Raw genomic sequence first — 17,636 nt, 5'->3', positions numbered from 1 at the left:
TAGGAAAATGAGATGAGCTTAGAGAAGTAAGAGCTCAACTCTTCATAGCTGAGAAGTATTATCATTTTTATAAACACAACCGAAGCCCTTGTAGATCTTACCATCATGGGGATGGAATGTTAAGGTCTAATCAGAGAAAGGGGGGACTTAGCTGAATTCTGTCTCTGACTCCCAAAATACCTCGTTAACACTTTAACGCCTCCATGACACTAGTTTCTTTACCTCAATAACCAGTTTACCTCAATGCATGTCATCTCAAGTTTTGTAGAGATATTTTAAGGAACAATGAGTCATAATTGCAGAGTTCTTTGAACTCCTTGGATGAAAGATGTTATATGGTCTATAAATGTAAAGCATTGCTATTATCTATCAGACAGAAAGCTGTCTCCAGCCAAAAAGAAACCAGCAAAATATAAAGTATATGAGGCTCCATCCACTTCTGTCATATTTAAATATATAATCTAAGTATAAATTAAATGGTTTAATGCTGGGTAAGCTCAGCATCTTTGATCTAAAATGCCCAGAGCACTGTGCAAGCATTAAGTCATCTGTTCTCAAAATGCCCTATGTATACGTCATAAACACCAGCCATTGTAATTCTTCCTGAGGATTATTATAGTATTCAAAGAATATAATTTTCTTTCCAGAGGTTACCAGCAGAGTTAGTGTAAAATCCCAGAAAGAGGATAGATAGAGGCTCCTGGTTTATTCTGCCAGTCCTATTTACTTTCACCCAAACAAGCAAACGTAAACACCTCAAAGCCAAAATACAAACTACATAACATGGAGATGAAGAGCTTAAATAAAACAAGCAGCAAACTTTTATCCTTAGGTAAATATCATATCCCTTATCTTTAGTACAGGGGAAATTCAGTACTTTGTGGGTTGTTTTGACATAGAAAACGTAGAGAAAAGGGACTGAAGATCAAGACACCATAGGGATGGGACCTTTAGCAAAAGAGGTGAAACAGAGATGAGAGGAATATTTCTAAGTTCACTCTTTTCCTTCCCTTTCATATTAAACCTTTAATGTTTTAGGTACAGAAAAACTTATAATTGAGAGGAGGGGAATTGAGAGGCAGGAAGAGGCAAGTAATGCCCAGAGACAGTATATCCCGGGCCTTTGAAAATGTTTTCATTTCTGGGGCGCCTGGGTGCTTCAATTGTTAAGCGGTTCAGGTCATGATCTCAAGTTCAGTTTGTGAGTCTGAGCCCCGCGTTGGGCTCTACACTGACAGTATGGAGGCTGCTTCAAATTCTCTATCTCCCTGGCTCTCTGCCTCTCTCTCTCTCAAAAATAAACAAACATTGAAAAAAAAAAGAATATGTTTTCATTTCTTTTAAACTCAGAGGAAATAGGGGCACCTGGGTAGCTCAGTCGGTTAAGTGTCCGGCTTAGGCTGAGGTCATGATCTCGCAGTTTGTGAGTTTGAGCCCCGAATCAGGCTCTCTGGTGTCCAGAGCCCACGTAAAATCCTCTGTCCCCCTCTTTATCTGATCTTCCCCTGCTCTCACGTGCACACATGTGCTCTCTCTAAAAAATAAACATTAAAACAAATAATAATCAGAAGAAATAATGATATAATGTAGCCTGGATTAAATTTGTCTTTTTACCAACACAGTTGTGAAAGACGATTTTAAATATCTTTTGTGGTGGGAGGGGACCACAAAGATAAAAGTACCTAGGGTCCCCAATAGTCAGAATGTGGCCCTGGAAATGCCCTAATTTAGATAGTTGGAGGAAAACCTACTGAAGAAATCCTTAACAAGGATTTATTTATTCCACCCAGACACTAGAGAATCTTGCAAAAGCGACTAAATACAATGTTTTTCAAGTGATTCCACAAACTGAATGGAGCAAGCTCAATGAAAAACCCTAGAGGGCTGTCAACAAAGGAAGATGTGGTCTGATTTCTGTGTACAGCCAATCTACAGACTACAGGAGTGTTATTCTATTTTAAAGGGCTAAGGAAGATCTGAGAAGGATGAGCCTCATCTGAGAATTTAGAGTATTTATAACTACCAGCCCTTCCTCATGCTGGTTTATGATCCAAATTTATATTAACCGTGTCATTTGGGAACTTAATGCCAAAAATTATTTTTAAAGTTTTCCTGGATTGGTAGTGCCCTTGGATCCTGGCAGAAGCTAATATAAATTCTCTCTCAAGGAAAACACTTCAAACCCTCAAATACTTCACAAAGATAAAGTTCCACAAATACCCGCTTGCAATAAAAAATAACCATAAAACATGAAAAAAGAAGCCTAACACAAGCAAGAATCTGTATAAACAACAAAAAACAAAATGAGGTACCCAAAGATTTCAAATCACATAATTATTGCACACATAAGATATATTAAGTGCATTTAATATGTTTAAAGAAATGTAAGAAATATTTGGGAGAAAATATTTGGACGTATGAGTACAGAATAAGAAACCCAACAAATATAAAAAAAGACTAAATATCTATAGATGAAAAAATATAATTGAAATTAAAACTCATTCGGAGAATTGAAGAGTAGATTCAACACAACTGAAGAGCAAACTGGAAGATAAAACTGAAAAAATTACCTGGGATTCAGCTCAGAATATTAAATATATGAAAATGATAAAGGATGAGATGAGAAGGATAGAATGAGTTGTAACATACATCTAATGGGCATTTCAGAGGGCACATCTTAGAGAATATGAAAAAAGCAATATTCAACAAGAATTTGAATATTGAGATTTTTCGAGAATTGAGAGATGACAGGAATTCTCTCAGGTTCAGGAAATCCCTGGCTGGATAAATAAACAGAAATCCCAAATTAGACACAACGTAATGAAACTGAACAACAAATCAAAGAGAAATTTTTAAAAACAGCCAGATGATCTACAAAGATAATTAGATAGACTTTATTAGAGCTGCAAAGGAAGCCAGAGTACAGTGGAATAGTATTTTTTTTTTTTTTTTAGTGTCTTTATTTTATTTTTGAGAGAGAGAGAACAAGAGCAAGGGAGGGGCAAAGAGAGAGGGAGACACAGAATCCAAAGCAGCAGCTCCAGGCTCTGAGCTGTCAGCACAGAGCCCGAGGTGGGGATCAACTCACAAACTGTGAGATCATGACCTGAGCTGAAGTCAGACTCTTAACCAACTGAGCCACCCAGGCGTCCCCAGTGGAATAGTATTTTGAAAGCATTGACAGAAAAGACCAATAAGCCCCAAATTCTATATACCAAGAACTCTACCTTTTAAATTAAAAATAGATATTTTTAGACAAACAGAAACAAAGTTTACCTTAAAGAGATCCTCAATAAAGAAATTTACAAAGGACATATTTCTGGAAGAAGGCAAATCATCCCAGAAGTGGTCTGACATGCAAGAAGAAATGATGAAAAAGATATGTAGACAAATCTAGTTAAACATTGGCTATATTAAGGGGCGCCTGGGTGGCTCAGTCAGTTAAACATCCGACTTCAGTTCAGGTCATGATCTCACAGTTCATGGGTTCAAGCCCCACATCGGTCTCTGTGCTGATAGCTCAGAGCTTGGAGCCGGCTTTGGATTCTGTGTCTCCCTCCATCTCTCTGTCCCTCCACTGCTCACACTCTGTCTCTCTCTCTCCTTCAAAAATAAATAAACATTAAAGAAAATTAAAAAAAAAAACATTGGCTATATTAAAAAAATGACAAGGTATACTTTACAATGTGTACAGAACAAAAACATTAGATTACAATATAAATTAGGAGAAGTATTTGATAGGAATTAAACCAGTCTGAGATCCTTGTATTACTCAGAAGAGTAAACCTGTTAATTTTCTTCAGGTTTTTTAACATTTCAATATGCACGGGGACATTCACCTCAACTGAGGGCAGATTTTTGCTTAGTATTTGTATACTTTATATATATAATCCATCCTCATTGTTACATTTGTAACAATCAAAAAGATCTCATTCTTTTTGATCGTGGAGTAATATTCCATTGTATATATATATACCACATCTTTATCCATTCATCAGGTGATGGACATTTGGACTCATTCCATACTTTGGCTATTGTCGATAGTGCCGCTATAAATATTGAGGTGCATGTGCCCTTCAAATCAGCATTTTTGTATCCTTGGGATAAATACCTAGTAGTGCAATTGCTGGGTTGTAGGGTAGTTCTATTTTTAATTTTTTGAGGAACCTCCATACTGTTTCCCAGAGTGGCTACACCAGTTTGCATCCTCTTTCTCCACATGCTCACCAACATCTGTTGTTGCCCGAGTTGTTAATGTTAGACATTCTGACAGGTGTAAGGTGGTATCTCATTGTGGTTTTGATTTATATTCCCCTGATGATGAGCAATGTTGAGCATCTTTTCATGTGTCTGTTAGCCATTTGGATGTCTTCTTTGGAAAAGTGTCTATTTATATCTTTTGCTCATTTCTTCACTGGATTTTTTGTTTTTTGGGTGTTGAGTTTGATAAATTCTTTATAGATTTTGGATACTAACCCTTTATCTGATATGTCATTTGCAAAAATCTTCTCCCATTCTGTTGGTTGCCTTTTAGTTTTGCTGATTGTTTCCTTTGCTGTGCAGAAGATTTCCTGTGCAGAGGTCCCAATAGCTCATTTTTGCTTTTGTTTCCCTTGCCTCTGGAGACATGTCGAGTAAGAAGTTGCTGTGGCCAAGGTCAAAGAGGTTGTTGCCTGTTTTCCCCTCTAGGATTTTGATGGCTTCCTGTCTTACATTTAGGTCTTTCATCCATTTTGAGTTTATTTTTGTGTACGGTGTAAGAAAATCGTCCAGGTTCATTTTTCTGCAAGTCACTGTCCAGTTTTCCCAGCACCACTTGCTGAAGAGACTGTCTTTATTCCATTGGATATTCTTTCTTGCTTTGTCAAAGATTAGTTGGCCATACCTTTGTGAATCAATTTCTGGGTTCTCTATTCTGTTCCATTGATCTATGTGTCTGTTTTTGTGCTAGTTCCACACTGTCTTGATGATTACAGCTTTGTGATACAGCTTGAAGTCCGGAATTGTGATGCTTTCAGCTTTGGGTTTTTTTCTCAACATTACTTTGGCTATTCGGGGTCTTTTCTGGTTCCATACAAATTTTATTTTATTCCTTAAAAATTTTTTTAACATTTATTTACTTTTGAGAGACAGTGAGACAGAGCATGAGCAGGGGAGGGGCAGAGAGAGGGAGACACAGAATCTGAAGCAGGCTCGAGGCTCTCAGCTGTCAGCACAGAGCCTGATGCAGGAATCGAACTCACAGACCGTGCATGAGATCATGACCTGAGCTGAAGTCTGACGCTTAACAGACTGAGCCACCCAGGTTCCCCTGGTTCCATGCAAATTTTAGAATTGTTTATTCTAGCTCTGTGAAGAATGCTGGTGCCATTTTGATAGGGATTGCATTGAATGTGTATATTGCTTTGGGTAGTATTGACATTTTAACAATATTTGTTCTTCCAATCCATGAGCATAGAATGTTTTTCCTTTTTTTTTTTTTTTTTTTGGATCTTCTTCAATTTCTTTCATAAGCTTTTTATAGTTTACAGTGTATGGGTTTTTTACTCTTTGGTTAGGTTTATTCCTAGGTATTTTATGGTTTTTGGTGCAGTTGTAAATGGGATCAATTCCTTGATTTCTCTTTTTGCTGCTTCATTTTTGGTGTATAGAAATGCAACCGATTTCTGTACATTGATTTTATATCCTGCCACTTTGCTGAATTCATGGATCAGTTCTAGCAGTTTTTTGGCAGAGTCTTTGGGTTTTCCACACAGAATATCATGTCATCTGTGAAGAGTGAAAGTTTGAGTTCCTCCTTGCTGATTTGGATGTCTTTTATTTCCTTTTTTTGCCTGATTGCTGAGGCTAGGACTTTCAACAGTATGTTGAAAAACTGGTGAGAATGGAAATCCCTGACATGTTCCTGATGTTAGGGGGAAAGCTCTCAGTTTTTCCCCACTGAGGATGATATTAGCCGTGGGTCTTTCGCATATGGCCTTTATGATCTTGAGGTATGTTCCTTCTATCCCTACTTTCTTGAGGGTTTTTATCAAGAAAGAGTACTGTTTTTTGTCAAATTCCTTTTCTCCATCTATTGAGAGCATCACATAGTTATCATCTTTTCTTTTATTAATATGATATATCACATTGATTAGCAGATATTGAGCCAGCCCTGCATCCCAGGATTCACTTGATTGTGGTGAATAATTATTTTAATGTATTGTTGGATCTGGTTTGTTAGTATTAAGATTTTATTTTTACATAATCTTTACACCCAATGTAGGACTTGAACCCACAACCCCAAGATCAAGAGTCACACGCTCCACTGACTGAGCCAGTCAGGTGCCCCTAAACTTATCACTCCTGTGTATTCCTTCTGGAATCACATTATTGGGAATAAAAAAAAAAAAAAAAAAATTCTAGGTCACTGACTAAGGGTTGATTTCTAAATATTATATACATGGCATTAAACTAAAAATGTATTTATAAATTCATTTGCACAGGGGTAAATAGATGTCTTGGATGGTATTAACCCATGAAACACATGTTCTTGATATTGCAAGTAGAACACTTGTGAGAAACCTTCATTTCTTTTTCTTTTTTCTTCTTTTTTTTCTAGTAAGTAGGCTCCATACCCAACATGGGGCTTGAACTCATGACCCTGAGATCAAGAGTTGGATGCTCTCTGGACTGAGCCAGGCAGGTGCACCAGAAACCTTCAATTCATTTTCCAGAAAATATAAAAATCAGCCAGTGTCATCTATGAAAGAAAGTTTCTTGCTTCACATGCTTTCATAGTCCAGGTTGGTAACAGGGAAAAATCCTTTAATTCTTATGAATAAGTCAATCTCTGAATGTGTTCATAGGATTTTAATCATCTCAGTGTGTTGACAAGCTCACCGCTGCTGAGAAATCTTCCTAAGAACATATGCTATGTTAACCATAGTTGTTTATGTCTCCACAATTATCACCTTCTTGACAGACCAAGAATCACCTTTCTGCTGGTTTAGAGGCTATACAATATGGAATGCTTGGTGCTTTACTAAACTAGGACAATTCATTTAATGGCTGTGCACTATTGTCAGCTTGTTTTGAAAATATCAAATAATCAGGGGCGCCTGGGGGCTCAGTGGGTTAAAAGGTTAAGCATCTGACTCTTGGTTTTGGCTCAGATCATGATCTCAAGGCTCTTCGGATTGAGCCCTGAGTCGTTCTCTGTGGTGACAGCATGGAGCCTGCTTGAGATTCTCTCTCCTCTCTCTCTGCCCCTCCCCTGCTCTCCTGTGTGTGTGTGTGTGTGTGTGTGTGTGTGTGTGTGTGAGCACACGTGCAGTCTCTCTCTCTAATAAAGAGTTAGAAAAATATATCAAAGGATCAATAATTTGCATGATCCAGAATTAATGACATTATCTCATTACAGGTTTGTATACATAATTTCTAAGTTAACTATAGCCACAAAGCCTTTTTTTGTTAAATGTTTATTCACTTTTGAGAGACAGATATAGAGTGTGAGTGGGGAAGGGGCAAAAAGAGTGGGAGATACAGAATCTGAAGCAGGCTCCAGGCTCTGAACTGTCAGCACAGAGCTGGACATGGGACTTGAACCCATGAACTGTGAGAGCATGACCTGAGCTGAAGTTGGACGCTTAACCAATTTAGCCACCCAGGCACCCTTAGCCACAAAGGCTTCTTAAAGGTATTAATAAGTTTCAGATATGGGCATAATTTTAGCTGCTGTTTTTATGAAATAATATAGTCATAAACCAAAGTGTAAAGATGACTCCGTTTAACTTTTTTCCTCCCCCCCCATCTTTGATATAATTGTTTAAAGAATAGTTTCCTGAATAAGGTAAATTACTCCTTTCAAAGTTACTTAAATCTTAGAGATGATATACTTGGAAAAATTTGTGTTCAGTAACCTAATGAAGGGTAAAACACTAATTTTGGGGGTGCCTGGCTGGCCCAGTCTGAGAAGCATGAGACGCTTGATCTCAGGATTGTGGGTTTAAGCCCCATGTGAGGTGTAGACATTACTTAAATAAAAACTAAAAAAAAACTCCAACCAATAAAAAAAAACATTAATTTTGTAAAATTTACATTTTAAAGGTGCATTCTAAAAAGACATATTCAGATGTGATGATTTGTGAGTTATTGTATACATATTTAAATACTTTTTATTAACATACATCAACATATTAACATATGAATTAAATATACTCAGTTCAACAAATACTAGATTCTACTATGGGCTGGCTTCCTAGAGTGACAAAGATGAATAAATAATGTGCCTTTCTGGCCTTTTAGAAATATACAGAGTAAGAAGTGATTGATAGGTATGAAAATGTCTACCACAGAAGGAGGCAAAAGGGAAAGATTGCAAAAAAAAAAAAAAAAAGTACTAGAAGGAAAAGGTTAAGATACAAATCCTTCTGGATAATTTCAAAAGATTTCCTCTAGTATGTGGTTGAGATAACCCATGAAGGGTGAGTTTAATTTCTACCAGAGACACTTATAATAAACGTGTGCTGCTTTGAAGTGATTAATACTAGAAAAATTCTCATATAACAGTCTGAAATAGATATGAACAACTTTAATATTTATTCTTTTCTAATTTCATGAACTATAATGTGTTAAGAAAAAATTTAAGTTCCCAATATTTTATACCTTCAATTGTATCAGGTAGAATTTTTGTTTCCTCTGTTAGGAAATCCCTAGCAGTTACTCTGAACTCTCCTCCGTAGATCAGTCACGACTCCACTGGAGGTCCTTTGAATCAGGATCACTGGAGTGGGTTCAGATACTGGTATTTTGAACAAGTTCTCTGGATGATTTTATTTTATTTTTTATAGATTTTATTTTAAAGTAATCTCTATATGCAAAGTGAAACTGAACTTACAACCCTGACGTTAAGAGTCCCAAGCTCCACCGACAGGGACAGGGAGGCCCCCTCTAGATCATTTTAATATGCAGTCAGTATAGCCGACCACGAGGCTAAATTGCAGTTGAGTAACTTTGGTCTTACCAACAACTGATTTATTTTCTCTTTGCTGGTTCAACAAATAATAAGAATTTTCCAATATTATTCTTTATTAGCTGCCACTTTAAAAAAATGTTTATTTGGGGGGGGGCAGAGAGAGAGGGACAGGGGATCTGAAGCACTCTGTGCTATTAGCTGCCATTTGACTGAGTATTTACTATGTGCCAGGCACAGTGCCAAATATTCTTTTGTGCCGTATCTCATCTAATTGTCATAGCTAGGTGTATTTCCAAATCACTTGCCCAGTTAACTGTCCCTTTCCAGGACCCAAGAACTTACCCACTGCACCACACGCTTCTCTCCTCTAAGTCACTCCAGATAGGGAACTGTTGGAAACACAAAAGTCTCTTAGCAGTTATATACAAACGCTATCTGGAAAGGGCAACTGAGGACCCAAATGACACAAGAACAAGTATGGAGGATACCAGGAAGTGACACTGTAGGGCAGACCAGGAGATTCAAAATCTCTTTCGCTGGTCCCCCCAACACCGCCTCCAGCCTTTAACCACCCCTACTTAGCCTCACTTTTAAAGCTCACTGGTCCACGATGGCCAATTATAGGGTTAGAATAACCTTTAAATACACAGGGTCAAAACCACCAGTCCAGATATTTCCCAAATCCGAAGCTGCAGCTGAGGGGTTCGGTCATTACTGGAGATAGGGAAAAGCCTTCTCGAGCCTTCCGTATCAGCCCACCGACTCAACGATATGGGAGCAAATGCCCGGGGTAGGGTGGGTTGCCTGGTTCTGTGTCCTCACAGCCTTAGGAGGGAGACCTCGCAGCAAACCGCCAGACGTGGGACGCGTGGCTGGAGGCCCCTCATTCCGTACCAGCCAGAGGGGAGGGCCGGGTGAGCGCCTGCGGGGCCAACCGTGTTTGCCGCCCTTCAGGATCCCGGGGCAGGACCGCAGGCGTGGGTCGTTCCGTGCCTCACCCTGAAGCAAGGGCGCGACCGCAACTGGGGAAAGGAGCCTGCTCGACCCTAGTGCACACACCCTGATTTAACTAAAGGCACTGAAGCGGGGACCTGGGCTCATGGGGGAATGGCTGCCGGCTCACCCCAAGACGGAGCGCAGCTGGCCGGGGAATTCTATTCCAGAGGATCCCTAGGGCAGTCCGCACTGGTTGCCACGGCAACCCCACGCTCTTGGCGGAGCCGGCGCGCGCCGCGGGGCTCAGCCACTACCGGAAGTGACGTATTTCACCTGCCGTGCAAGGGTGGGGTGGGACGGGGGTGCGGAGGTGCAGCCGCCGCCAGCCAGTCGGGAGCGCGCAAGGCGCAGGGTGACTGAGACCCCGGGTGAGAGCCGCCTACCTTCAGTCACCGCCCACGGCCGGGCCGCCACCATGGCGCTTCTGCTGCGATTCGTCGTCTTGTGGGGAGTCGCGGGTGAGTGGGGGGCAGTTCAGTTCCTAGGGTTCCTTTTGCCGGCACCGCCCTGGGGCGCTCGCTGCCTGCGGCCACCCGGGAACAATGAGGCGTGGGGGAGGGGACGGGTGCGGTTTGGGGGCGCTGCGGCAGTGGTGGCCGTGCGGGAGGTATCAAAATGGGGTGGTTTGCGGAGCCGGGCGTGCGAGCCGGGAAGGTGGAATGGCTCGGAATAGAGCCATGCAGGGGCATGAAGTGTCCGGGGGGAGTTGGAGATGGTGGGGACCGAGCCCCGAGATGAGGGGCGGCGGTACAGGGGCTCCTCGGGCGCGGGTGGTGGGCGCGGCGTGCCGGATGCGCCTGGCGTCTCTCCCAGACCATTCTTTGCTGAGGGTGCAAGCTTTGCTTTATTCGCGCTTGCCTTTTCCCTTGTTAGCCGCGGTGTTGTGTCCGTCCAGGGTTACTCGATTTCCAAAGCCTTGGGCTGCGAGTTTGCAGGTGTTGAGCAGTCCAAACGGGGAGGCTGAATTACAAACGCCATGATTCAATAGACACCGAGCTTTTCAGTGCCTCAAATCGGCCAGGCTACCTCTAGGAAAGAGGCGCTGAACGAACAGTAGCCTGAGCCTTCTTGGTCTGGTAGAAGAGGAGAGCCCAAGCACGAGCTGTTACCTAGAAGGTAGACCGTGGAAAATCAAAAGTAGATTCCAGAAAAAAAAAAAAAAAAAAAATGCGGTTTTGGTTTCCGCAGTCCCGGCGCAAAGTGCAAAGGAGAAATTCGTAACCTCGGTTTGAATTTGTGATGAGTTAATTCATTTTGAAGATAAGAGGGGATGACTTGTACGGGGCACTTCTTAAAGGATTCGCCAAGTACATTTTTCGACTGCGTCTTTCTCGGGAGGGGAAAAAAGGCATTTAAAAAATGCGTGGACTATTAGAAGGCACAATCATTTGACACTTTAAGTGATCTGTTTTCATGTCAGTGTTTTAACTACCTGATCTTGTTTGTCAGGGTAAACACTTGTATTTTAGAACCAAATTGTTAATTAAAGGAAAAAAAAATCCATAGGTGGGACTCTGGAGACACATTCGTGTAGCTTCTGGAAGGATTTTTTTTTTTTTTTTTTTTTTTTTTTTTGAGCCCGGAAGGATCGGGTGGCCCTTTCTGTTGGGATGGCTCTCCGTTTCTTGTTGAAATGTTAATTCCATTGTTGGATGCCACATCTGTGAGCATTACTCATGGGATCAACATTCTATTACCAAGTCTAATCTTCAGACTATAGCACCACCTCCACCTTTTTGATACATATCATTTAGACTTGGGTGAAATTTCCAAAGTAAAGCTTCTGGAAAAGATGAAGGGTCAGTAACCAGTTTACTTGGTACATTCCCATCTTTGTTTTGTCAAGGACTAAGCTGAAGTTGAAGTGGAGAACACATGTTCTCTATGGGAAGAATATTTTAGGCTACATTTAGAGCAGAAAAGTGGAATAACATAAACAATGTAGAGGATTTAAAAAAAATTTTTTTAATGTTTATTTATTTTTGAGAGAGACAGAGATAGAGTGCGAGCTGGGGAAGGGCAGAGAGAGGAGGAGACAGAATCTGAAGCAGGCTCCAGGCTGTCAGCGCAGGCCCCGAGGTGGGACTCGAACTCACAAATTTAGGAGATCATGACTGAGCCCACATTGGCCGCTTAACCGACTGAGTCACCCAGGCACCCTGAAGAGGATTCTGTTTTTCACCCCCTGGGATGTCCAACTAATTGTCTGGATTTCATTTTTTCTGGGTGCCTCACTTTGTTAGGCACAATGAGCTTCTCATTAAAGGACTATTGCCCTTAGCTTAACAAGACATCTATTTTTAGTTCCAATTTCCCAGCTTAGGGAACAACTCAAAAACTATGTAACTGATGTATGGCTTCGAGTATTTCTTGAGATACTCTTTGCCATTTTAGAAGTCCGTTGCTATGAATTCAGTTTGGGTGGTAACATGATTGGCTTCTACATTTGGCAAAACAGAGTGGAGGAGGCTTACAGATTAAAAATTGCAGTGCTATTTTTCTTCTAGGTTTGTCTCCATATGGGTTGTAAAGCGTTTTGTGGTATCTTCTGGTTGCTAGTGGAAGTCCTTTTGATGCATTTTATTACCCACCCAGCAGCAAGTCATACTACCTAAGTCACACTAATAATAGTGGCAGTGGTAGCATAGCTGTAGCAATCGTAGTAAAATTAAAGCCTTGATTGAGCAGTTGTTAAATGCCAGACACTGTTAAGGGCTTTACATATACTCCATCTACCTAGTAACCCTAGAGGGTGTGTATTACAATGATCCCTATTGTACATGTGAGGAAACTGAGGCATAGAATAGTTATATAACTTAATTTGCCAAGGTCACAAACTTCCTCTTTAATCCTTGCTCTTACCACCATGTTATTTTGCCTCTTTCCTCTTTGATTACCTCTGATTGACATCCTAAATTTTTCTCACTGGTTATCTGTCATGTAATAAGAACCTGCTGTGTGCCAAATACTGAAGTCTTCTGTTATTAGCCCTTTACTTTTTTGATTTTAGTTGAATGCTTCCTGGCACCATTATGAAGACACGGGGAGTCAGGGCTTAGTGTTGTAAAACTGATGTGGCTCATGTACCAGCAGCATCAGCATCACCTGGGGATCTTGTTAAAGTTTGGGGGGCTGCTGTTTCTCACACTGTCAGCATGAGTGAAACTAAAAATTACTTGTCTACCTACCACTTGTTAGTCATTTGATGGCTGCAGGCCCCTGTCCTTTCTGTGTGCCTCAGTTGCTTTATGTGTCAATAGTAGGGATCCTACCACCGCAGAGTTGTTGAAGAGCAAAGTGAAATGTTTATCATTTTGCTTCCGGAAGTCTTCCTTTGCATAAAATATATGAAGATTAAGTGGGAACTTTATCTCCTCTATATATGTCTCTTACTGTTCACATTTTGGCCGTTATACCAACCACCTAAAAAAAGTCACCCCTCCTCTGAGGCAAGCCACGTTAGATTGGCTCCTTACCCTGCTCGTTGCGGGGTGTCCGTCAGTCACTCAGTTTATCTCATTGCACTAGGTCAGAGGGCAGGGGCATGACCTGTGTTCTTGTTACAGTCCCAGTGTTAGTTAGCTTGTGGTATGTGGCAAATAGCAAATGTTCAGCAATATTGTGTGGCTAAAAGTTTGCAGCTTTTTTACCACTACGCCTGTGTATATGACGTAGCTCTCATCGGTTCCATCTCTCTCTCTCTCTCTCTCTCTCTCTCCCCCTCTCTCCCTCTCCCTCTCCCTCTCCCTCTCCCTCTCCCTCTCCCTCTCCCTCTCCCTCTCCTTCTCTCTCTCTCTCTCTCTCTCTCTCCCTCTCCCTTCTCATCAAATAAAGATGGTCCTTCTAGTGATCGTTCCAGTAGCCTTGTCTCATTCAGTTGTTAGTCTAAAGTTAAGCTTCTGCTTTATCTTTGATCTCATTGTTCTGTTCCACTTTAGTTGCCAAAGGTAACAATCACCGTGTTCCAAATCCGCTTATCTTTTGGAACTTCTTTTTGGTTCTTTCCCACCCTGTTAACTTGCTCTTCATTGACTTCTACAGAAGGTCCCTAAAATGTCAACCTTACCCAAGATTTGGCCCATAGTCCTCTTCTTTCAATCTTAGACCTGGGTGACCTCATCTACCCATTACTGTAATCTCCAAACAGTTGCTAATGACTTAAAAATAGTGCCAGCTCAGCCTACCTCTCCTTTGAATTCTGGGCCACTGTTTCCAACTGCTTAACATTCACATTCCATCCGAATGCACTTTAGTACCTTACACTGTGCAAGTCTGGAGCCGAACTCATCCGTTAATTAATTGATTACATGATCCAATCATTCAAATATTTATGGCCTACTATGTACTGTGCCTGTACTAGGCGCCCTTACAGTAGTAGGTGCAAAGGTTTGATAGGACATTCCCAGCAGATGGTACAGCTTTTGCAAAGTCATGGAGTTCTGAAAGGATATAATGTATTGTGGGAGGTGAGAAATTCAGTGCATTAGAGCATCTAACCAGCACTTCTCAAAGTTTTGATGTGCGCCTGAGTCTTTCTTATAAGAAAATATGGGGTGAGGCCTGAGATTTTGCCTTTTAACCAGTGACCACACTGTGGGTGGGTGAAGATCTAAGGCTGTGCCAGGAGCTTAGTAGATGAAGATGATGGACAGCTGTCAAGTGCTGCCACCCTCCTTGGTGGTACAAAGAAACTTGTGAAGGCATTAAAAAAGTGAGATTATACACTGAGATTATTCTCTTGAATGATGAACCTGGAGGCAGTTCTGGAGGCAGAACCAATAGATCTGATACAGGAAGCTATCTGGGATGATCTACACATAAGCAGTCCCTGTTAAAAAAAACAAAAACACAAGAGTTGTGTTGGGCTTCCTCTGGTGTGAAAAGTTTTAAGGGAAATGCAGTGAAACCTGATACCTGGTTGGTTGCAAGAAAAAGTTGGAGAGAAGCAGTAAGATTTCTGGCTTTGGGAGGATGGTGAAGTCACTAACCAACAGAGGGTAAAGAAAAAAGGAGCAAGTTTTAGGGGAAATGACCAATGAGCTTAAGTTTAGACAGGTGATATTTGAGGAGCCCGAAGGGAATGGAGGTAAAAAATACCTATTAGGAAGATTGAAACAAAGGACTGGATCTCAGGAAAGACAAAGTTTGGTGATAGAGAATTGAGAATCACCACTGATAGGTGGCATCTGGGTAAGGTTAACCAGGAAAAGCTGGTAGGACTAGGGAGAGATGGTGAAATGTGACACTGGAGAGCATCAACATCTAATAAGTAAACAGAGGGTGAATAATAAGGAGTGATGCGGGGGGGGGGGGGGGCATGTAGGAGAACTATGGGATGAGGGTATCCCAGAAACTGATGCAGAAATGAGGCCAGTGGGTCTTACCGTTGGGAGATTATTGGCGACATTCAGGAAGTTCTTGATTCCATAAGGAGGACAGTTTTCTGTAGGGGATAGAGTACAGCTGGATTTTCATATATTAAGGAGCGGGCATCAGGTAAGTAAAGAATGAAAAACACGCTTAGCGTTTGCAGTTGTCTTGACAGTGAAACATTGCACATATGACCTTCATTCCAAGGGACAGTAGCAGACCCAGGGGATGAGGTAGAAGCCAGCAGCTAAGGACTCCCTTACCTTCCAGCCACCCAGACTTAGAACCTTGTTCCTTATTTTCCCTTGTGCACCATTTCTTCCTTGTACCTTAAATATTGGGGTTCCTCAGTTTATGGCTTCAGTTAGCGTTTATGTCTTGACAGCTTCCAATCTATTTCTAGTCTGTCGCCCAAGCTTTTTCCCCTCATTTGAAACCACCCACTTGACATCCCTGCTTCGACTTTCTGCAGGTGCCTCCAATTGAACCTGTCTACATAACGACTGTTCCCTCTCCCATTAAGTGGCTTTTTCAGCTAGCAAAATACCCAGGCAGAAATCTGGGTACCTGACTGACTCTTCCTGTTCTCTCATCTGCTTACATCCAGTCACTTTCTAAGTCACTTGTATCCCTCCAGCCACTACTCGTAGTCCAGGTTATCACCTCTTAAGATGGTTGAAATAGCTTCGTTGGCCTTCGATTAAGTGAATTTTTCCCTACTCCAAGCACATTACATTACTGGAGTGTGTTCTAATGTTTGTCAGGTGGCCTTTATTGTAATTGTTTTTCCTGACCAGACTGTACATTTCATGATGTCAAGGATTGTCTGTTGATTCCATATTTTGTTCCCAGTGTATGCACAGCCCATGCTAATTAAATGGGAAAATGTTCTAGACAGGAATTGATGTTTGTTGGCTTGTGGAAAAAGACCTGGAGGGAAAGAGCATTTGAAGATCGAGAGTATGTTCCTCACAGAAGAGGTGAGCAGGGCTGGGCTCCATACCCTGCACAGGCAAGCTGTGTGTGTCCGTTTTACCCTGTGCTCGGTAATGGAGTGAATTTGTGTTAACACCGTCTCATTGTAATCTCCTGTTGCAGCCTGTTCTCCCAATCATGTTGTTTCTACCTTTCCTCTGTTTTATACAAATCATTATCAGGTGTAATTAAATAAAGGCAAGAATTGATAGTGGGAAGGTTTGGTTCATTTATTTGGTGGCCAGCAAGAAATGGATAAAGTAACTAGCCCATGGGGTGCCTGGATGGCTTAGCCAGTTGAGTAATTGACTTCAGCTCAGGTCATGATCTTGCCATTCATGAGTTTGACCCCACATCAGGCTTGCTGCTGTCACCCTGTCAGTGCAGACCCCACTTCGGATTCTCTCTCCCCCTCTCTTTCTGCCCCTCCCCCACTCATGCACGCACACACTCAAAAAATAAATAAAACATTAAAAAATACATTTGTAAAATGATAAAGTAACCCAGAACATAATTAAAAATTCTGTAATTAAAAAGAACTTATGGCTTTATCCTGCTGTTTTTCATCTATCTTATATATTTTTAAGAAAACAAATCTAATATTCTAGAATAATTGTTACATTGGTGTTGGAATTAGACTGGTTTCTGTTAGGAGTGTGGTGCGAAATATAAGTAAAAAGCAACAACCTTTTCTAGTGGTGGTTCCCTACTCATTTTCTACTCCACATTTGGGGAGGGGGGTGCTGAAATGACAAACAGTGGAATGTGAAGGGGTTGGAAAACATCACGCCTGGCATGGTGAAGTGAGCTGTTGGGGGAGCTGGTTTGGAGTTCATGGTTTGGCGATCTCTTTGGGGGTCTATTATTGGTATTGCTTTGTAAGTTGTTCAGTCTCTTGAATCCATTACGGTCTCTGTAAAAATGCAAAGAAAGCTGAAAATGTTTCTACATTCACTGGTGAAATGGTGACTTAAAGAGACAATTTCTCTTTTGTGCTTTTCCACAGGCCTTTTCTGTCACCTTTCTTCCCTCACCTCATTGACTCACTCTTCCTGGTTTCTAATAAAGAGTTAGCCAATTAGAGTTTAAGCATTAAAGGCCTTAACTTGACTCAGCATTATTTGCAATTTTAATTAGCAGTGTGCTGTAGAAGAAAAGACTGTGGTCTGCCCTGTTGACAAAGAGAAGGTAGGATAAGGGAGGGAGATAATAGTCTATTTTAGGGTAAGTATGAGATCAAGGCATGGTCTAGTTTGTCCTTTGATAGTTGGTGAGAAAAAGGATTAACAGTCAAATTAACCATTGTTAATTGGTTAACTGAGACAATACAAATTTCCTG

At 41.2% G+C, this 17,636-nt stretch overlaps 1 protein-coding gene and 1 long non-coding RNA gene across 5 annotated transcripts in view; one reads left to right on the top strand and one right to left on the bottom strand.

Annotated features, from left to right (window-relative positions):
- Window positions 1–10,138, bottom strand: part of LOC122230340 — a 125,927-nt gene extending 115,789 nt beyond the window's left edge. Inside the window, exons 1-2 of one of the 2 annotated variants that reach the window (XR_006207385.1) lie at window positions 10,080–10,138; window positions 9,299–9,345 (exon numbers count right to left, since the gene is read on the bottom strand). This is a non-coding gene — a long non-coding RNA (uncharacterized LOC122230340). Of the gene's footprint in view, window positions 1–9,298; window positions 9,346–9,850 lie in introns of both variants that reach the window. The other variant, XR_006207384.1, reaches the window with a different exon arrangement.
- A 115-nt stretch (window positions 10,139–10,253) lies between these two features.
- The window catches only part of CXADR (CXADR Ig-like cell adhesion molecule), a 56,508-nt gene continuing 49,125 nt past the window's right edge, over window positions 10,254–17,636 (top strand). For all 3 annotated transcript variants that reach the window (XR_006207274.1, XM_042955742.1, XM_042955741.1), the window contains exon 1: window positions 10,254–10,410. Coding sequence is in view for 2 of the 3 variants with exons in the window: in XM_042955742.1 (XP_042811676.1) it covers window positions 10,368–10,410 (43 nt within the window). In the remaining variant the exon portion in view is untranslated. The remainder of the gene's footprint in view (window positions 10,411–17,636) is intronic.

Source organism: Panthera leo, chromosome C2, assembly GCF_018350215.1.
Source record: "Panthera leo isolate Ple1 chromosome C2, P.leo_Ple1_pat1.1, whole genome shotgun sequence".
NCBI classification, from domain to species: Eukaryota; Metazoa; Chordata; class Mammalia; order Carnivora; family Felidae; genus Panthera; species Panthera leo.
This window is presented reverse-complemented; position numbering and strand designations above follow the sequence as displayed.